This window comes from Micropterus salmoides, unplaced genomic scaffold, assembly GCF_014851395.1.
Source record: "Micropterus salmoides isolate LMB-PRFRI ecotype aquatic unplaced genomic scaffold, ASM1485139v1 Ms_hic_scaffold_9, whole genome shotgun sequence".
Taxonomy (NCBI): domain Eukaryota; kingdom Metazoa; phylum Chordata; class Actinopteri; order Centrarchiformes; family Centrarchidae; genus Micropterus; species Micropterus salmoides.
Genome location: NW_024044681.1, coordinates 16,379,319 through 16,400,288, shown reverse-complemented (window position 1 = coordinate 16,400,288; position 20,970 = coordinate 16,379,319). Strand labels below are relative to the sequence as shown.

At 39.4% G+C, this 20,970-nt stretch overlaps 1 protein-coding gene across 1 annotated transcript; it reads right to left on the bottom strand.

Annotated features, from left to right (window-relative positions):
• Positions 1 to 11,981: 11,981 nt before the first annotated feature.
• On the bottom strand, positions 11,982 to 16,315 carry LOC119894916. The gene is made up of 6 exons (XM_038707628.1): positions 16,239 to 16,315; positions 15,901 to 15,961; positions 15,406 to 15,729; positions 14,728 to 15,042; positions 14,405 to 14,515; positions 11,982 to 14,205 (listed from the first exon to the last, which is right to left on the bottom strand). The coding sequence occupies exons 2-6, from the start codon at positions 15,953 to 15,955 to the stop codon at positions 14,126 to 14,128; spliced, it is 885 nt and encodes a 294-aa protein (XP_038563556.1). The 5' UTR covers positions 15,956 to 15,961; positions 16,239 to 16,315; the 3' UTR covers positions 11,982 to 14,125.
• Between the last annotated feature and the right edge of the window lie 4,655 nt (positions 16,316 to 20,970).

The window sequence follows — 20,970 nt, the reverse complement described above, 5'->3', positions numbered from 1 at the left end:
GCTTTATCAAAGAGTAAAGTCTTAAGCCTACTCTTAAATGTGGAGATGGTGTCTGCCTCCTGAACCCAAACTGGAACCTGGTTCCACAGGAGAGGAGCTTGATAACTCACTGCCTTTACAGTAGGATGTTGTCTTTGTGGTTTGACGACTGGCCTTTGAATTTTCGACTGACAGCAAGCTGGTTTATTTCTGGTCTTCGTATCTTGTGTACAGAGAATTGAGTAAGCGGTTATTTGCCGTCAGCAACTGTTAGTACTAAGGCAATGAAGTATTTGAAAACCATCGTTCTCTCTGTGAGCTATTCCTGTCAATATGTGAATGCAGTTTATATTGTGTATATATGTATGTATTTAAGCTATGTGTATGTACAGGTAATTACAAGCGATAACTTGAAACACAAGAAAACTTTTGGATCTTAACCACTTCAACTGTTCACACACAATAATAAATAGCTCCTTTTCAGTTGATCATATTGTTGAAAAATTGCTTTATATGCATGAAGTCAGCATGGATACAATGCTTTTACTGTAGTTTCCAGAGTGTCCTAATAAATAAATTCAAAAGATTTGTAAGAAGTCCATTTGCTAAGATGATGTCAGATGTCTACAAGAAAAGATGCCATACTGTACAGTAGACATGTGACGTGCAGTGTGAGACAAATTGAATATAAATGTGCAGTCTGTGGCTGTTGGTCCTTGCTAAAGAAGAAGAATGAAGGGAGAAGATGGGTGTTTGTTTACAAGTCTATACTGCGTAGTAGTTTGGACAGAGTTTTAACAAATGTGCTATGTAGCTATGTCGGGTCAGAAATAAGGACCGGCCGGGCCAGTAAAAGACCTGGTCCCTACCCTAACCAATGTAATAAACTCAATAAAATTACTCTATTAGATTTCTTCTTTAGTCAAAAAACGGCGTAGTCAAAAACTTCACTGGAGACGGTCAAGAGTCGGTGCAAAAGGGTTTATTCCAATAAAGGACAGATAAACCCGAGCAACATCCCTGCAGGTCTCAGGATGGAACCGAGTTGGTGGTCAGCGAACATCGCCTTATATTCACCTTAAGCTCCACCTTGTCCCTCCCTTCAGGTGGGCGTTACATCTTAACTCCTCCTTATCTCCTCCTCGTAGGTGGGCGTTACACCTTAACTCCACCTATGGTGTTCGCTGACCACTCCTCCCCTTTGGTGGATCTCCTATCCTCTACTGCCATCTAGTGGCCTTTTTCTTGTACTGTTTTACCAAATTAACCCTTTCATTAATGTTACAGTTTCCACTTTTTAACTATTATTACATGTAATTATTGTTACCATTTATCTCTCTTTATATTTTTTACATTACTGGATTAGAAATCCACCAATATGTTTCAAGTTATACAGGCATAGTTTGACACCATTAAAACTTAAACACTTACAGTTGTATTTTTTAAAAGAATTAATAAGGAATAACATATTTCATACATGTATAACGTGATTCAGTGAACAATTACATGATTTAACAATGCCAACCATGAGAGTGCTTTGTCTCATACAAGTTTACTTTCGGCAGCGCAAAGCTTGGTTTCATGCAGTACCTAGCCGTACCAGGCGCCATAAATCACAACATGTCATGATCTCATTCTTGGCTTCAGTTCGCGATGATCTCAGCCCTGGCGTACGTGACTTACTGCAGGTGCCTTGCTTCTATTGAGTGGGTTACGGTTGGCTAGGTTTTGCCTGCGCGGCCTGAGCAGCTTCTCTGCTCATGTAGGCTCATTAAAAAGCACACGTTCATGAATACACAGAGTATAGGAATAATATATATGATAAACACACAGAGTATAAGAATAAAATATGAGTTTAAACTCACTCCTTAAACACTCAGTAGTTATACACTCAGTAGTTAAACACTCAGTAGTCAAACTTCACACTAAAAGAATACTCAGTAGTGAAATACTCAGTAGTTATAACATATTGCAAACCATTAATAAGGTGTATAAATATAGAAAAAGAACCTAACAATCAATCTAGGAATTAGGCATTATTCAACAGCTACTAGGCTAGGAAGATCAATGGCTGCAGGCCAGGGACATTTACCTGTAAATCCATTTATGTTCTCTATGATTTGCTGTGGACCATGACCATTTGCTCATCTTGCATATATAGTCTTTTTTTTAAATTAAGTGTAGTGTGCACTTCATGTAGTTGTAGTGGTGTCACACCACAATTAAGCAGTTCAGTGATACTAAGTTATTGTTCATATGGTGTTCTTTTGGCTCCATCTTGTGTTTTAAAAATGAGTTATGACATTGTTTAAAGCCTGTGGTTCAAGCTCCCTGTTAGTAAATGGAAGAATACCCACTATAAAGTGAAGTCCCATGTAAAGCAAAGGACTCTCCACTTGCTTTAACTACTTGTGTGGAAACTGAAAGTAAAAAAACACATTAGTAATGAATACATGAGTAGTATAAAGAGTAGCTTTATAAAAATAAAGTCAAAAACACATAAACAATAATCCCTTCACCTTTCAGAATCAGTGATTTTTAAGATATAGATATGAAGTCTCAATCTAGATTAAGACTGAGGCTGGATCATAATTGACTAGGAGAAAATCATGTTTTCTAAAATTTCAAAATGCTGTAAAAAATGAAACTATTAGTAGCCTACAGTTTATATTGATTTGTATAGTCTGCAAGACTGTCAGTATGGTTCACAGTTGTGAGTCTTCCCAGCAAGCAATAGCCATCATTTCATCGTCTAGGTTAACTTTAGAACCAATTTAGTACACCTATGAGTAACCCACTTCTAGCCACAATAACCTTAAATTTGGTTGCATGACGGTTTTGCCAAAATATGTTCCATCATGTAAGCAAAGTCAGCGATATCAAGGTTTCTGGTTTAATTTCTTTCACATGTTCTATGCGTAGCCTTACGGAGGACTGATCCTGACAGATTAAGAAATAAATACATGCTCAATAAATAAATAAGCATCCTATTAAATGCACAAAAAATAAAGTTAATAAATAAATGTAGTAGTTAAATTATACAAAGATATATATAAAGGTTACAACGAACAATAAATTAATAAGGTAATAAATACAAAAGTGAATAAATGAAGAAGCTAAAAGATTCTATCTCTCTCTCTATGTATGTATGTGTGTATATATATATCCTCATTATGCAAATGAGGAGGGGCTGTGTCTCAAGGGGACAACCTCTCCCCTATTGGTGGACCAGTCAGACCACAGAGGTTGATTCTATGCATACATCGACAAACTTGTTCCTCACACAGTCAGATGGCTTCCTTCAGTGAACTAAGGTGTTTAGCAGCTCTGTTTGAAGACAATACTACCAGCCATATCTTCTTTCCTTTTTGTGTGGACACTCTGAAAGACAGTGTTTCAGTTTGCGGCATACACTGACACAGAACTGCGGGAGATGTGTAGATTATTTGCATGTCTCTGAAGATTGTCTTTCATTCAGGTCATAGTTATCTTGAATATACCTTAAACCATATCCAGTTGCCCTTGATTTTAACCCACCATGGATTATCTACATGATTAAAAGACAGTTTTAGTCATAAGAATACGGCTATTCAGTCTTTTTAAAAATGAGGAAAAAATCATGCTGAGAAATAAATGACTTATACTTTCTTACACACATTCAATACACTTTAACTCATAACTGGCTCAAATTCAAACACATTTCACTCACCGCTTTTTAAAAGGTCTTCTTTGTGGCTTATTGACTGAACTGTGGATTTCACACTGACAGGAGGTTGTTTTTTCTCGTCTGGAGAGAATTGGGGAAGAGGTGATTTGCACTCACCCAAGTACTACTAAAAACACTTCTTATCTTTTGTGCATTTACACTAGTTTAATTACAAAGTTAAAGTTAAAATAATTTTCCAACTGAACATTGAACAATAGCTGTATTTGGTGCATTCCTGCTATTTAATTTAAATTTCCTTCACTGAATTATCATGCATTTTGTGAGCTCTTATGTGTATGGCTCTTGGACTTTCTGAATGCAGTTACAATTAATTATTTAGGATATTATGGCACATAAGATGATCTTAATTGATAATATTGTTTGAAATGAAAAACAATTATGTGTAGTGGAGAGTGGTGTGCTTTATATGCATGAGATCTCCTTTTATTTTAGTTACCAGGATGTACCAGTATACTACACACATCACACAGAATGCATGTCAGATGGTGGTTTCACACTACAACTCAACAGCTCAGGGATACTGGGTTATAGTGTATGTGTGTTTTATATTATCTCTTTACAGTTTCCTCTATAAAGCCTACAGTGCCTGCAGTGTGCTCACATTGAATAATAAGTCAATGACAAGGGAAACGATTGTTCTGATGACTCTGAAATTGCCACTTCTTTTTATTATCAGAGTCAGGTATTTGAGTTTCCACACTGACTTGAGTTGTTGAGGGCAAGCATTTTACCCATTTTGTAATCTAATCTCTGAGTGGACCTACATCCATGTAACTATGTGGTATTTCTTTCTAAACAATGTACTGGAGAGTATGCACAATAGTTTGCATTATCAAAGTTTCTTAGAAGAAACTAAATGTAACACCTAGATATACAAAACATGAAAAGGTAGCCAAAACAACAAGAAAGTAGAAGGGTATGTGACCAAAACCCTTTCCGTTCTCAGGCTCTGCTTCAGCCACATTGACAACCAGTGTATGTTTAATTGCAAAGAGACTAAAAGATCAAAAAGATACCAAGAGAGATATGATCACGTGAAGGGGAACTAAAGGATGTGGTAGCACACGGTGAAGACTAAAGAAGAATTAATTGTTACAGCTATGACTTAATGCTCAATGCTTTTCTCAAACTATCAAAATATGCAAAATTATTCTTTCACTAGTAACAGTAGGACATATGGCCAGGCTTGAAACTCACATTGCGCAACAGCTAACAGGGTGTTACACTTTTCCTGCACACTGTAATAGATGTCAGTATCAGTGGATTCAAATGAAAATCTATCACCACTTTCTCTCTGGTCTTTGTGGCTTATTGCCCTGCATCTGAATGTTCCACTGGTCTTCTTGTCTTGTTGTGTGCATAGAATCAAGGAAGTGGCACTGTCGCATCTTTAGTACAGGCACATGCATTTGAAGGAGTAAAGGAGAGCTGTGGTCCCTAACCCGGCAGAGGAAGAGGCGTGTGTTAGTGAAGCAAAGGGACAGTCACTATGACAGGGTCGAGGGACACATATTGAGCAGGAGGAGAGTGGAGGTGAAGCTGTAAGCAAGGAATAGCTCAACCTGTAGGGAAGGAGCATGGAGTGTCATAGGTGTCATTTTTGAAATGGCAGGTTTTGTCGTCATCACGTTTTGAAAGCATTTGTTAAAAATGTTCTAAAAAAACTTGCACCAAGAAATGTTAATTAACAAATGAAAATGTTTTTTAAAAAAACGTTTATTTGCACATTAAGCGAAAACGTACAATGGAATGTAGGCTAAATATAGGAAAAGTATCTGCATGGTCCAAAAAAGTAACTTCCGATTACAGCATTATAATTTTATATTCTGAATTCTTACCTGCCACCTGAATTTCAAAGATAACTCCACGATTCCTCACAGTTGTGTTGGAGGCCAGGGCGATGCCATCCAAGGAAACTATATCTTTAGATAATGCGTCACGGAGGTGCTTGGGCCCCAGAACAATAACTTCAGTTTTATCTGAGTTTAACATTAGAAAATTACAGGTCATCCAGGTTTTAACATCCTGAAGGCACATTTGGAGTTTACCTAACTGATGGCATGATCGATAGATATAATTGAGTATCACCTGCATAACAATGAAAATTTAAGTGGGTGTTTCCTGATTATATTGCCTAAAGGAAGCATATATAAAGTGTATATAAACAATACTTTTTTTGATACCAATTTTATTGTCAACTGAAAACTGAGAAACATTGTTGTTTGTATAAAGTAACTTAATTATTACATTATTATCGTTAATATTGTTTGTTATTTTAAGAATTGTTCCTTTGAAAAAAGTTTAGTTTTTATAATGTTGTTTTTTTATGTCATTGTTTATTAATTGTATACTTTTTATTGTTTATATGTGAATTTGTGCTCTGGCAACATCGCAACCTAAACAACCTAAACATTCATGGCAATAGGCCTGAGAGAAAGAGAGAGAGAGAAAAATCTCTCATCTCATCTCATGGAAATAGGTTTCTGCCACAACCTATCAAAGTTTCCTCCTCACTAGAGGAAGAGGGGGCCAGGCAACAACTGAAAAGTGTTTCAACTTCTTTGATTAAGGAATGGTTGAAAAAGTTTACTGCTGCTCTTGGCATCCTCCACTGATATGCATATATCAACTTCCTTTGACTCACTTTAACAAACTGTGATGCCATATAAGGAACTCACAACAATTCCCTCAGGAGTGGAAAACACAAAAAATCTTTTAGAGCAGTTTGAAATTCTTGAGTTCTAATGAGTGAAATCTAATATCTTTCCCTGCCACAATTATTGTGTGTTCAGGCATGCGTTTATATGCGCCTGCTTCAGTGTCAGCATGTGTCTGTGTGGGTGCTCTCATGTGATTTACGTGTAGGTTTTCTGTCATCTCAGCTCCTGTGTCCAAACCATTCTGTTCCTTCTCTGTCCCCGGTTTCCCCCCCTCCAGTCAATCAGCCATTGATCATTTTCATTCTCAGGACAATCTCTAGCCCAGTGTCCAGTTTGTTTTTAAAGTGACTATATGTAAGTTTTTCAATGAAATTAATCAAATTTTCATTGCCTTATTCTCAATGGGCTCAAAACTCATTTAGAAATGAAGCACACACCTGTTTTCTCCATTGCTTGCATCATCCACTATTCTGCTTTTAATGTGGGGACTCCGTGTCGGATTCAGCCCTGTGCGCGCTCCAGAGCCTCTGACAACACTGCAGCTAAGGACATGCAGTCCACTAACACCATAAAACAACTGGCTCACAGCAAAACACAGGCTACAACAACAATAAAGTTTTATGTGCTGAAGAGCCTTGCACTAACACTACAGTAAAGTTACTTACTTACTGCGGTCTTATTATAAAGTGTGACACAATCTCGTTATAATATTCAGTCCAGCTCACTACCTGTTTCGTTATCATCCAATACATTTGGCTGTGCTGACATTGCTGAGCCTCCAGTGAAAGATTCACAGATAGTAAAGATAGTTACTGACGGCAGCAGGCGAACTAACGCTGTAGCATGTCAGCTAAATTTAGTAAATATACCGTGATCATGTAACCAGGACCAGAAGTATTGTGCCGATATGCCGCTTGCTGCGCTGAATGAAGGAATGTTACGGAGCCGGTGTTGAGCTGCCTCTGAGACAGGAACGTTGAAGTAACAGAGCCTGAACATGTCTGAGTGAAAAGCCACAGCCTGCATGCTGGTGTTCCTGCATTTATTGCAGGATTTCTGTGTGAAAGTGGTTGTGTTTTGGATTATACTCGCGCATGAGGTCAAGCGACCGAGCACATGCCTGGTTGCAATCTTAAAACCGCACCGCTACTGGCCACTGAAAACTACATAATGCCCCTCTGTGTGAAAGCATGTTTCTCAACAGTCTCAAGATTTACGAAATTCCCAGGTCACACAGTTGCGTTTCAACACGTCACTGACTTCTGGCTTGGTGCCATTGATGAAACAGTCTCTCAGGTGGGCTTCTCACGGGGTGTCGGGGTTGGTTTCTCTCCTGGTTCTTGTGAGCCCATGTGTGCTGTGGATTTCTATGAGTCTGGTTTAGATATTCTGCTACATTGCCTCATTGCCCTGCTGTTTACTGGCTGATATTGTCAAAAGTCAATTCTCAAGGAAAAATCTGCTTTTATTCTCTGTAGCAGTGTGGCAAAATTGTGTCGCTAGTACGGCTGACGTACTGTAAACGGTTTGTGATGGTTCCGTCTGGCTGGATATTACGCATGATCCATGCAGTACTGCAGCTGGGGGCTCTCAGCAGCGCCACACAACTTTTTAAAATTCTTCCCACTCATGGAGAAAAGGAAGGACAGGTCGCAAACAGCTGTTGTGTGAAGCGTAATTGTAGCAAAATAGCTACATATAATAATATTACTAATTATATTTTTCTTATTATAATAATCAGACAAACATGCCTGATACTTTCACAGTCAGCCCAGGCCTACATGGTTGCAGCTATTAATGATTCTGCAGAAAGAATCCCCCCCCCCGAGAGTGAAAAAAAAAATAGTGAGCTCCCCCAAAAGCCATGGGATAGTTCACAAACTGGACACAAATGCATCAGAGTATCGTCCGAGTGAGCTGCAGTGTCTCAGCACATGCCGCTTTTATCCTAATCTCAGGGTCAGAGTACTATCTCACCACGGGAACATGATGTCTTTCACTGTTTCCCAAGGGACAAGTAGCGAAGAACTTGGTCAGCGGTTTTACAACACGAGCAGTAATAGCACTCAGGGGAAAGGCTTCAGGGAACCCTGTAGCTGCGCACATTACTGTCAGCAAATACTAGTTAATGCTCTTAGTGCGCGGTAAAGGTCCTTCACAGTCAATTAGGACATGGTCGAATGGTTCATCAATCACTGGGATTGGACACAGGCATGGGGAGAATTACTGATTTGGCTTACCTGACAACTGGCATATGTGACAATTGCGGGATAATCGGGCCACATCTGAATTCATACCCGGCCAAAAGAAATGTTTAAGAATGTTCTGGTATGTCTTGGTAACGCCTGTTACGCCAGCTGCTAACAGAGGTGACTATTGGCGTGCTGGCATGAGCACACTGTCACACAAACGTCAGGACTTTTGTTTCCAATCATACGGGCTTGTGCACGTGGAGGGACCATGTTAGCAAAATTGACATTACCCGGCGGCGAATCCAGGACCTCTAGTGTGGGGGTAACCTTGCCTCCCGCAATGTCATTACCCATCAGGAGTACTACACCCTGGACAGGCAGCTCAGGACACACTGCTACTGGGAAGAAACCAGTAATTAAGTCAGACATGATATGTATATGGTGCACTGGCCGTGGAACATACAGTATCCCATTTCGATGCCCCGCAGTACAGAGTCAAAACCACAGGCAGTCTAATCAGTGAAAGACAACGCTGAGGCTAAAATCACTGGCTGTGAACAAGCAGTATCTCGCAACACTTTTACCAAGCGCTGGTCAGCAGGCAACCCGGTAAGTGAAATACACGCATCACAAACAAAGGGCTTAAAGAAGGCATCTACATCTGTACACTCATTACTTTCACTAAGCGTGTGGAACTGATTTAATTAAGCCAACACCCTTAGGCTGGGAAGCTCTTGGAGATTGCTCCTTATGTTTCAACGTGTAACAGTTCATCTTTCTTTACTTGTGATGCTTTAGGCAAGCTAGACGGCGGTGAGGGTGGATTGCGGAGGATACTGCGTGGTTTACTACCAGTTACTGTGGAGAAAGCAGTCTTATGTACCAGAACATACTCATCGGCTAAAGTAGTGGCTGCTGCCCGTGTCTGCACTTGCTGCTCATTCAGATACATCACGACACTGTTAAGGAGACCCTTCTTAAAGTCCTCCAAAAGCATTAACTCTGACTGAATTAAGGTCAGTTACCTGACTGGCAGCAGTCCATTTATCAAACAATATGTCCTTCTCTCTAGCGAACTCAACATACGTATGGCTCAAGTAGGCATGATGGGAGGGAGGAAAAAAATTCTGAAAGAAAAGAAAATCTGAAAAAAAAAAAAAAAATCATGAAAATTCCCGCCTGTTGAAATGCAAGTGGTTGGACTATTATAACACACAAACAAATCATCCTCCTGGCGACTTTTTTTTTTGTCAAAAGTCTAGAGACTTTTACTGGTGTTATTGGAGACTTTTGTGGTGTTTGGAGACTCGAAAGCACACATCACTCTGCAGTAACTGTGCTCAACGAGCAGCGGGTTCTGCCGTGAGCCCCTCCCCCGTCCAAAAGCACTCACAGGCGGTCAGTCTCTCAGTAGCCTCGTGCAGCAGTCCCAACCTGCAGTCAGAGCAGAGAGGAGACACACACCACTCCGCGTCCAGGCTGCAAATGAATCGCGCATGCGCATGGCCGCTGCTGTTTCCGCCCTGGCTTACAGAGCGGGGTGTAAATGTAAATGTTTCTTCACTCACTCTCACAAAAAATAAATCACTGGATTTGACTGACATAGCTCCATTCACTCTAGTCTCTTACCAAGTTGTGCCTCGTGTTAGCTTTCGCTATCTGTTATCAATCTCGATTTACTGAGGCCTATACTTCAAAACCCAAACAGTCTTTTTAAAGACTAATCCCACAAACAGTCTTTTTTTTTTTTAAGATTATCCCCATCTCAGCCCTATCCAGTAATTTTTTAACTGCAGGCAGTGCACTTAGCTAACTACCCTTTTTCACTGTGTTGCAACACCCACGCGACAAAGACAAGTCCTGACTGATTAGCCCCCGATACTAGTCTCTCAACATAGCCACACACACACACACATCGTTACATCATAGCCTAAACTTTGATTTCTAGTGAGGACCAACGAGGCAACCGACGCACCACCAGCTGCAAAAAAGCTTAGAAGGTACGATAAAGCATACCTGCAGTTTGGGTTTACAGTCACAGCTGATCTGAGACCTCAGTGTATCGTGTGTGCCGAGGTGCTGGCAAACGACAGCATGAAGCCCTGCAAACTAAAAAGGCACCTCGAAACAAAGCATGCTGGCATTAAGGATAAACTGAATATTTTAAAAGAAAGCTTGATGGCCTCCATCAGCAACAGGCGACCATTTCAGTGCACAGCACTGTGTCTAAACAGTGTTTGGAGGCATCGTATGTTGTGGCCAAAAGAATAGATGAACTGGGTAAACCACATACAATTCCCGAAACTCATTTTGCCGGCTGCGCAAGATATGTGCAGAATAACGATACAAACTTGGTGTAGTACCACTGTCCAATGACACAGTCGCTAGGAGAATTTCAGACATGTCTAATGATATCAGAGAGCAACTGATAGAGTTCATTAAAAAGAGTCCTTACTACGCGCTGCAGCTGGACGAATCCACTGATGTTGCTGGGCAGGCACAGCTCCTCACCTATGTCAGGTATATGCGGGACAGGGCGATTGAGGAGGATGTCCTGTTTTGCCGGCCTCTTCAGTCGCACACTACAGGAGAAGCCATCTTCAATGTCCTTGATATTTTTATCCGGGAAAATGGTTTGGCTTGGGACAGATACGTTGGGCTATGCACGGATGGTGTGCGGGCAATGACGGGCAGTGAGCGTGGCCTAGCTGCTCGCATTCAGCAAGTAGCTCCACTTGTGAAATAGACACATTGCATGGTCCATCGTGAAGCACTAGCTGCTAAAAAATTGCCGGTTCTCTTTGACTCATCAAATCACAGGCGCTAAACTCTCGCATGTTTGGGGTCCTCTGCTAGGAGATGGGGTCAGGGCACGAACAGCTGCTTCTGCACACTGAAGTTCGCTGGCTCTCCAGGGGGTAGGTGTTACAGCGTTTGTATGAGCTGCGAGAGGAGGTGAAGTGGTTTTTGACAGAAATCAAATCCGATCTGGTGAAACATCTGGATGACACTATGTGGCTTGCGTCTCTGTCCTATTTGGTCGATATATTTGATCACTTGAATGGCCTCAACCTGTCTTTGCAAGGCCGCGAAACTCATATTTTGCTTCTTGCAGACAGAGTGGACGCCTTCACACAAAAACTTGAACTCTGGCATGACCGCATCAGTCGAGGGAACTGCGACATTTTCTCCAGCCTTGCAGACTTTATCACTGATGCAGGCATGTCACACGATTTCTCCTCTCTATTCCAATCAGCGTCTGAGCACCTGTCAGCAATCAGAAAACAATTTGAGACGTACTTTAAAGAGGATTATCGCTCTTTTGCATGGGTTCGAGATCCTTGTAATGATGATAAGCCTACTGATGATGATGATGATGACAATAATAATAATAATAATAACAACAACAATAAAGCATGTAACCTCATATAATTATATAGCAATAACCTAGTAATGATAATAGGCCTACTACTACTCATAATAATAATAATGATATGCTTACCTTCATCCAAATTCATTTGGGAAGGTAAGCTGGATCAGAGGAGGGAGAGGGTTGTGGCATACCTAAGGCAGACGGTTTTCCAGCTCAAGCTTCCGCAGTCTCACAGCCTTGTCACACTCTACTTCATCCGCTCACCTGCCTCGCCAGCCAACCCCGAGTCAGGCTGGGCTTTGCGGCTGGACACATCGTCCACCTGTGTATGGATGTCTGCTGGAAGTGCCACTCCCACAGGTTGCTGTGTCTGCTCAGGTAATCTGTCCCTGCTCTACCAAGCCATCAATAATCCGGGTCCGAAGATCCTTTTTCAACAAAGATTTGGCAACTGTGATTCCAAAATGGCAGGCTATACAAATTAAGACATCTTCACGACAAGCGAAAGAATCCAAATCAAAACGGACCGCCATAGCTCAGTTAGCCAGCTGCATTCCCCGAAGCTCAGTTGTGTCCACTCAAAACTCTGAGTAACAAATAACTTTCCACCAGATCCAATTCAAATCCCGGATGAGCCCCCAATTATGTTACATCCCCACCTGCTAGGGGTAAATATAAATATAAACCAGATGTACTTGGTGAAGTGAAAATGTTATTTATTAAACAGAGGGGAAACAAACAAAAATCAGAACAGAAACTGGACAATTGGGTGCTGCATAAACCAAAGAACAAAATATAACAAAAAGAGATCCCTTCTATACAAGGGATTAATAACCTCTAAAGCTAGTGAATCTAATACAACAAATGACTAAAAGTATAAAGGTGTATCAGTGGTAAGCTGATCCCTAGCCCAAATCTGCACACCAAACAAAAAACAAATCATTTAGTTTGAGACAGGAGTGTTACTGACTCTCAGTAAACACTAACTGGCAACACACAAGAATTTAGCTCACAGCTAACAGCAAGATGCCGTGAGACCAGTCTCACAACACAAAACTATCATTAACGTGATAGCTACTAATTGGCAATAAAAGACACACAGGACTCAACAAAGTGATCAGCACAAGTGCAAACTACATGGTGAGTGGTAGCTGCAAGGGCTGGGCGATATGCCAAAAAGTCATATCCCAGTACTGTTAGGTAGAATTCCGGTATAAAATATATATTTTACACAATGGAAAACCTAAAGAAGGTGAGTAGAGTCGAGGCGAGGCGAGCTGAGAAAAGGGACCGTCTCTCTCTCCCTGTATGTCCGCTTTGGTGACTTTCTTCGGTGATAGGCTGTATAAAGTCACAGAAAAAAAAAAAACAGAACTTGTCTTCAGGACTTTTTCTCCTGTGATTCCCTTCACAGCAGCAGCTGAGCTGCATGTTGAGGAGGCCTGTTGACCACGTAGCCTATCACTGTCGCTTTACCTGGTCTGCTCTTCTAAAATATCCACAATGTCGCGACTTGTAACGGAATCACTGTTTCTCTGATAAATGCTACTGTCTGTTGCCTAACCTGGGCGGCCCGCCGCTGTAAAGTGTATGTGTGGGAAACAATGAACCGTGCTTTTCTTTTTACAAGCCAGCTATTTAACAGTGTCGACCAGCACTGTGTCTCCCTCCATCTTGTACAGATGCAGAGGGAGGGGCGGGGCTGCGCGATGAGGGAGAGAGAGAGGAGCAAACGCTGGCAGGACTTTACGGAAACATATTAATTAACTCAACATCAAACTATATCGGTATAAACGGTATTGTCTAATTTCTCTCTTTCTCTTTTGAAATTATATCGGTATACATTATATACCGCCCAGCCCTAGTAGCTGCCTTGACACAGCAGCAGGTCAGCTTATTTGAACCCAAGGAGCTTGAAGGCGGCAAGAGTGAAATACATAGACTGCAGCCCTCGGTAGTGTAACACACAACTACAAGGCAATTGACAGAAAAAAACCCATATAAAAGCAGGAGCTCAAAAAAATATAGAGAAAATAAAACAATTCTGTTTACTGTGAAAATAATCAATAGTAACAAGTATCCTATTTACAAATAAGCACAAACTTCATTCTACACGTGGTAATTAGTTTTTACTTATAATAAAGTTACATTAATAATGCTTAATAATGTTTTAGGGAAAACAATTATCTTGCATTCAGGTGTGAGTTGGGTCTGGTTTCCTTGTATTTTTCATCACTCTAACATTTGTGTAGACAGCTTCATCTTCAGAGTTACCTGGGAAAATCAAAACAGATGAAGTGAAATGTGTTTTGGAGTTGCAGCCTGTCACAGAGGACATCTTTGTCTTTTTCAACTTTTTCATCATTATAATTGTCATGGTATTAAATGAATGTAATGCATTAGCTATAATTTAAAGATCTATAAAACTGGTAAACTAACATAATGTCAGCATGGCATATTGAGACAGACTTACCCTGTTTGTTATGCAGATGTATTTTACAAAGACACAGAGACACAAGGAGAAGGAGAGTGACAACACCAGCTACCACAGCCACAGTCACGATCACAAAGGAAGAAACAAAATCTAGGAAACACAAATAAATATCAAACCAAATTAGTTGACAGAAGAAGTTTCTCAAATATTGCTTGTCCGTCATTGTCCTCCATCAGGTATTCTGAATTAATTAATTAATGAATTTAATTGATTAAGGTTTTTACAATTTTGGAAAAAAGAATGTCAAATAGTTGTGAAGAACTGATATTTAGCAAAACAAGCAAGGCTCTTAAACTCTGTACCTTTGCAGCTTTGTAGGTGAATAACTGTTTCATCTCTGCTGACATTGTTCCAAACATTACACTGCAAGTTTCCTGTCAGCTGACCTTGCAAGCTGATGGTAACATTTGAAACTCTGAGTTCAGTTTTATTCCCAGCTACTGACTGCATGTTTGCTGTCCAGTTGCTTGGGGAATGGCTGTGGCCTCTGCTCTGTATCAGTGAGTGACCATCCAAAGTCAAAATGAACTCTACTCCATCTCCCTCAGAGGAGCAGCTGATGTTCATCTCTTCTTGTGACAAACACATCTGAGACACAGCTGGCTTTAAAACTGGAGCTGGAAGATATTCAGAGTTACTTAGATAGTATACAGCACAACATGAAAAGTAAAATCCACTACCAGCTCTGTTCATTGTAGATTCAAAGATTTTTGTGACAGATACTTTTGCAGCTACTCAACACAACAACACAATATTCAAACTTGTTCATCAGATAGGAAGCTGTAAGCCTGTATTTAGCATGGGATTTCAGTGACATTTTTTAAAATAAAATGTACAATAAATATTTTACACGTATATTACCCAGGTTAACAATATATTATTTAATCCCTGTTTTAGACATTGAGAATTAGAATTCAACACAGTTTTTTGGTTTAGAAAAATATTTTAAAAATCTCTTTAAAATCTTTTTTGTAACCTACCTTGTATTTCTAGATGGACTTTCACTTTTTTCAGTGAAACACCATTAGATCCAAATTCTTCCAACAGGTAATCTCCAGAGTGTCTCTTCATTGCTTTACCTAGTTTGATTGTTCCATTGGTGAAGCGTTCAAACTGATTTGCATATTCCTCATGCAGAGTCACTGTCTGATTTTTGACTATTTTTAAAATAAGATATTTATCATCCTTTGTCAATTTAACCTCTGTATTTGTTGCATTTGGCAAATGAAAAATCAACAGCTGTCCAACGGCTCCAAAACACTGCTGAGCTCCAGAGCGTTCAGAGAAATTGCATTCAATCGACCCTAAAAAACAAAACGAAAAACAATCAGTCGGATAGAATCAACAATTCTCAATTTCAGTGATTTTCTTTGTAAATTTGCCTGACTTAAAATACTGAATCATTTTTTTTACTGAATAATTGTCTATACACCATACTGTTAACTGCAGTAAGATAGTGTTACGTTGCAGTGTACCTTTTCCCAGAGCTGTTTTTGTCAGAGCCGTGAAGATCACATACAGGAAAATCATTGTTTTCTGTTGTAACACATAAGACAAATGTAATGTATGATTTATTTTATTGCATCATTAATACACTGTAAAATTTGTACATGTAAGATTAGTTTTTAGTTTGAAGGTAAAAGTAAATTTGAAAATAAAAGGAAGCATGCTCAATAAGAACAACATGTATGTAGTAGCTACTTTTTTTAAAACGTTTCAGAAAACTGATTAAAAGCCATACTCTGTTTAGCAATAAAATCATTAAAAAGTACTCCAATGTTTCTCCTTACAACAATTTTAAACTCTCACTCACCGCTGTTGCGATGTCTTCTTTGTGTCTGAACAGTGATCTGTAAATTTTCCACTGACAGAAGTTGGTTTCTGCTCGTCTTGTCTTTTTGTCTTGTTGTGTGATGAGAATCAAGGAAGGGCTTATTGTGTTGTCACCCACAACTTGCAGTACTCCGATAAAGACTGCTGTCCAACTATGGTTTCTCAAATTTAAAATAATGTCCAATGTGCTGTAAATCTTTGGTATAGATTTTCTATGGTCTTCAGTTTTAACATTTCTAAGTCATCTGCTGTGTGAGATGTTCCAGTCATTGTGTGAATTACATTTACCTGAAACAGTTTCTAAATACAGTTACAACATAAAAATGTCGGCTGCTATAAAACAAATTTAACTTATGGGCCACTACCTGTGCTTTTGGTATTTGTCTACAGAGGGGCACAATATAAAGAAGAATGACTTTAAATTCTAAACACCAGTAAAAGTCACACACATAATAACAAATTGCATGTTTTACACACACACACACACACACACACACACACACACACACACACACACACACACACACACAGGTAGCCACTTGGTGTGTCTGATGAGCTGATTGACACTCATTGGTGAAAAGTACTTCATGAAATGTATGATTAGGATAAGGATAAAGGATTATCCTACTGGCTTCTAAATCTGATTACTGTATTTAAATCTCTTGTATTAGTTTTTGCATAATTTTTTTTTACTTTTATTAATTCAACTACTGCAGGACTCATGTAAACACTGCTGAGATTAAATTGGTGCAGTTAAACAGTCACAACAGCATATTTCAGATATTTTACTTAATGTCAGAGATAATTACAACTTGTATTTTTGTATTTTACATTTCTTCAAGGGTTATGGATGTACTGTTAGTGACCTTCTTATTCTAAACTGGCAATCAAAACTCTATTAAACTATTTAACATGTAAAATGAGGCGTGAGTTGAGTTTCTATTTCAGCTGCAAATACAGATGCACAAAAAGCCTTTGGCTGTGAATGCACCATCCTTTACCTTATACCTTTATCTTACCCTATAAGATGTATTTTCCTTACTACTCTATATACATTTCAGGGGATCACCTTTTGTTGTTCTTGTGTATACAGTACAAGTTTCTCTAACAAATACCAAAGAAACATCTAGCACCATTTCTAATGTCATAACACGTATTTAAATGCAGAGCATTTAGTTATTAAGGCATGGGTGCAACATTTTTTTAAAGTGGCTCCAACACCCACGCATGAAGACCTATTGTTTTATTTGTTTTATATATTTAGGCTCCTTGTAAACCTCCTTGGCGTTGAGGTGTTGTATTTCTGTAAAGGACATGTGAAGAAATAAACACTTCCTGCCTCTCAGTGTACTGTTTAGCGAAGGTTTTTCAATTATATCCATCCATAACTACATATTACATCTGCATCACAAACCTTCTCATAGGCAACTCAGGTAATGCAAAACTGTGAGACAGACAGTTAAAAACCACAGCCTTTTGCAGCCACTGCCTCTTTCTCTGTCACTTCCTCAGCCACAGTGCCTCATTTAAACTCTCACCTCCTTTCTGCCATAATCACAGATAAACCAAGGTATACAATCAACACAGTACAGCAGACAGGACAGGCAGCAACTTTATTTGCTCAAAGAACATCAGGTGCAAAAAAAAATGCATCAGAGATTGTTTCACATTTTCAGCATTTTCAGATATCTTTTGATCTGTAGTGTGAATCTGTTAACCAGAGGCAGCTACAATGTGGTATCTGACGTTAATTAATAGCACAAATAATGAGCAAATGATTGGCAGACTTTTTCCACATCTTAATTTTATATATTTAAAATGAAGAAACTCATTCTCATTCTGGGATAGAAACGCATGCCTTTTATTTCACACAACACCAACGTCCTGGAGCCTCTTGCTAGGTCACTGTTTTCTTTTCTTAGCTTCTTCCATCAATGTCTTTTTCGGTCTCTTTGCAGGGGGTGACAATAACAGATGCCAGCATAAACCTGAGACAAAGAGAAAACTACAGAAAAGTTAGTCAAATAGGGCCTGATGACTACAAGATGTAGAAGCTGCAGGAGCCTCATGTTCAGTCATATCATTGTCTCTTTACTTTCACAAGTTACAGTAAAAACCACAGAAAGCAAACACATGCTGAGTCGAATATATGGGAAAAATGTCCTATTGTATATTCTTTTTTTTTTAAGAGCCCAAGGTGATGTGTTGTGGTGAAATGTCTGTTATCTGACCAACCGTAGAGAACCCAAATATATTTAATTTACAATTATATAAAACAAAAATGCTGTAAAATCTCTCTTTTTAGAAACTGGGAATTCTTTCTGTTGACAAATTGAATAATTGTTTCAGCTTTAGTTTCAATTATATTGACATTTTTAAAATATTTAGTGTGCATGGATCCATCCTGCCTTATATCAATGGTTCAGGCTGGTGGTGGTGGTGCATTGGTGTGGGGGATATTTTCTTGGCACACTTTGGGCCCCTTAGTGTTATGAGTTGTAGTTTTCCCTGAATTACTTGGGACCACTGGGATTAGTTTGAGTTTTTGCCATCGTTTCATATGTCTATCTATTTGCCTGTTTCTCTCGTTCCTTGTCCTTAGTAGTTTATGTCTCGTCTCTCATCTTAGTTCTTGGTCCTGTGCTTTAGTTCATGTTTAGTGTTTTCTTTATCGTTGTACTTCTGTATTTTCTCATTATGGTCTGTCTTAGTCCTTAGTCTTTTATCTCCATGTTTTAGGGTAGTCCTATCTCCTGTTTGGTCCCGTCTCTGTCTGTGTCCTGATTTTGCTGTCTTTCCATGTTTTTGTGTTTTACTTTGGTAGATCTGTCCTTGTGTGTTCCTGTGAACTTTACTACTTGTTTATTTTGGTAATCTTCTGTACCTGGTGTCCTTGTCTAGCTTTGTCTGATTACCTGATGTATCTCAGCTGTGCTTCCCTCCCTGCTCGTTTACGTGTGTGTGTATATATTGTCCTCAGTTTTCTTCAGTCTTTGTCATGTCCTTGTATTGTCTACGTCGAAGTTGAGTGTCCTGCCTTGTACCCTGTTTCCTGGTATTCTGGATTATTCCCTGAGTTTTGTGGATTTGTGCCTTGGATTCCCTTTTGTTCTTGTTTTTGGATTTCTTTCCCCCTGGATGTCTGTTTGAACTTTAGCCACTGAGCTCCCAGCGTTAGCCTGTTTGTCTTTTTGTAAATAAATCTTTGTTTAAACTGCATCCTCCTCGCTTACGTCTGCATTTGGGTCCACACTTCCGCCTTCACTCCGCCAATCCTGACACTACTACCAATTGAGCATCGTTTAAACGTGACAGCCTGAGTTTTGTTGCTGACCATGTCCATCCCTTTATGACTACAGTGTACCCATCTTCTGATGGCTACTACCAGCAGGATAATGCACTGAAGTATTCTCCGCTGCCTTTAGTTGATGTTTTGAAATGAGCTCTGTGAGCTCTTCCTTTCAATATGTGAATGCAGTTTATATTGTATATATGTATTTAATCTGTGTGAATTGTACAGATAATTACAGGTGATAACTTTTGTGTTGGGTGCCCAAACACACAAGAAAACAGGAGAGAGAGAGATCACACAATAATAAATACAATGCTTTTACTGTGTCCTAATATATAACTTCAACAGATTTGTTAGAAGTCCATTTGCTAAGATGGTGTCAGCTGTCTATGAGAGTGTACAGTGAACATATGATACGCAGTGTTAGACAAATTAAAAATATATGAGCAGTCTGCAGGCTTTAGTCCTTGCTACAAGCAAGGAAAATGGAGGGAGAAAATGGGTGTTTGTTTAGTCTCTTCTGCGTAGTAGTTTGGACAGAGTTTTAACAAATGTGCTATGTAGCTACTAGCCTAGTAAGTTATTATTGGCTGTAGGCCAGGGACATTAACCTGTAAATCCATTTATGTTCTCTGTGATTTGCTGTGGAGCATTACATTATGCTCAACATGCATATATAGTCTTTTTTTAAATAAAATGTAGTATGCTCTTGTAGTTGCAGTGGTGTCACGCCACAATTCAGTAGCTCATTGATTCTGAGTTATAGTTCACATGGTATTATCAACACCATTACGTTTTCAGTTTCCTCTATAAAGCCTACAGTACCTATAGTATTCTCAAAGTGGATAATCAATGAGAGGGGAAGGAAACCTCAGCGGAAACCAAAAAGCAGGCTACATACAGACAAAATTAATGACAGTTCTGCCTACAATTAGCTGATCACATTATACAAAATAATAATAAGCCAAGTCCAGAAAGGACATTTAAAAAAAAACAATTCATATGCATCTTATCATCCTATTTGCAATGTTACAATATTTAAATAGAAAATATTTACTCACAAAGACATAGGTGCAGCAACTGAAATGGAGGACGAGCATCTCTCTCTGTATTTTAATCAGATCTCTGTATGAGGATTTGTATTTCTGTAAAGTGTACTACAAATAAGCATTTCCTGCCTCTCAACATGTAATCACATGGTATTTATTTCCAAACCAAGTACATGTACATACAGGTTGTATCACCAAAGTTTATTAGAGGAAACTAAAAGTAAACTCATGTCTAAGGTTGTTCGCAACAACAAGAACCGAAAACCCAGTGAACCACAACTCTGTTCTCAGTCTCTGCTTCAGCCACAGTGACGGGGGGCGGGGTTTGCAGACGGTAGCTCCGCTTTAATCTTCACAAGCTGCAGAGCTGC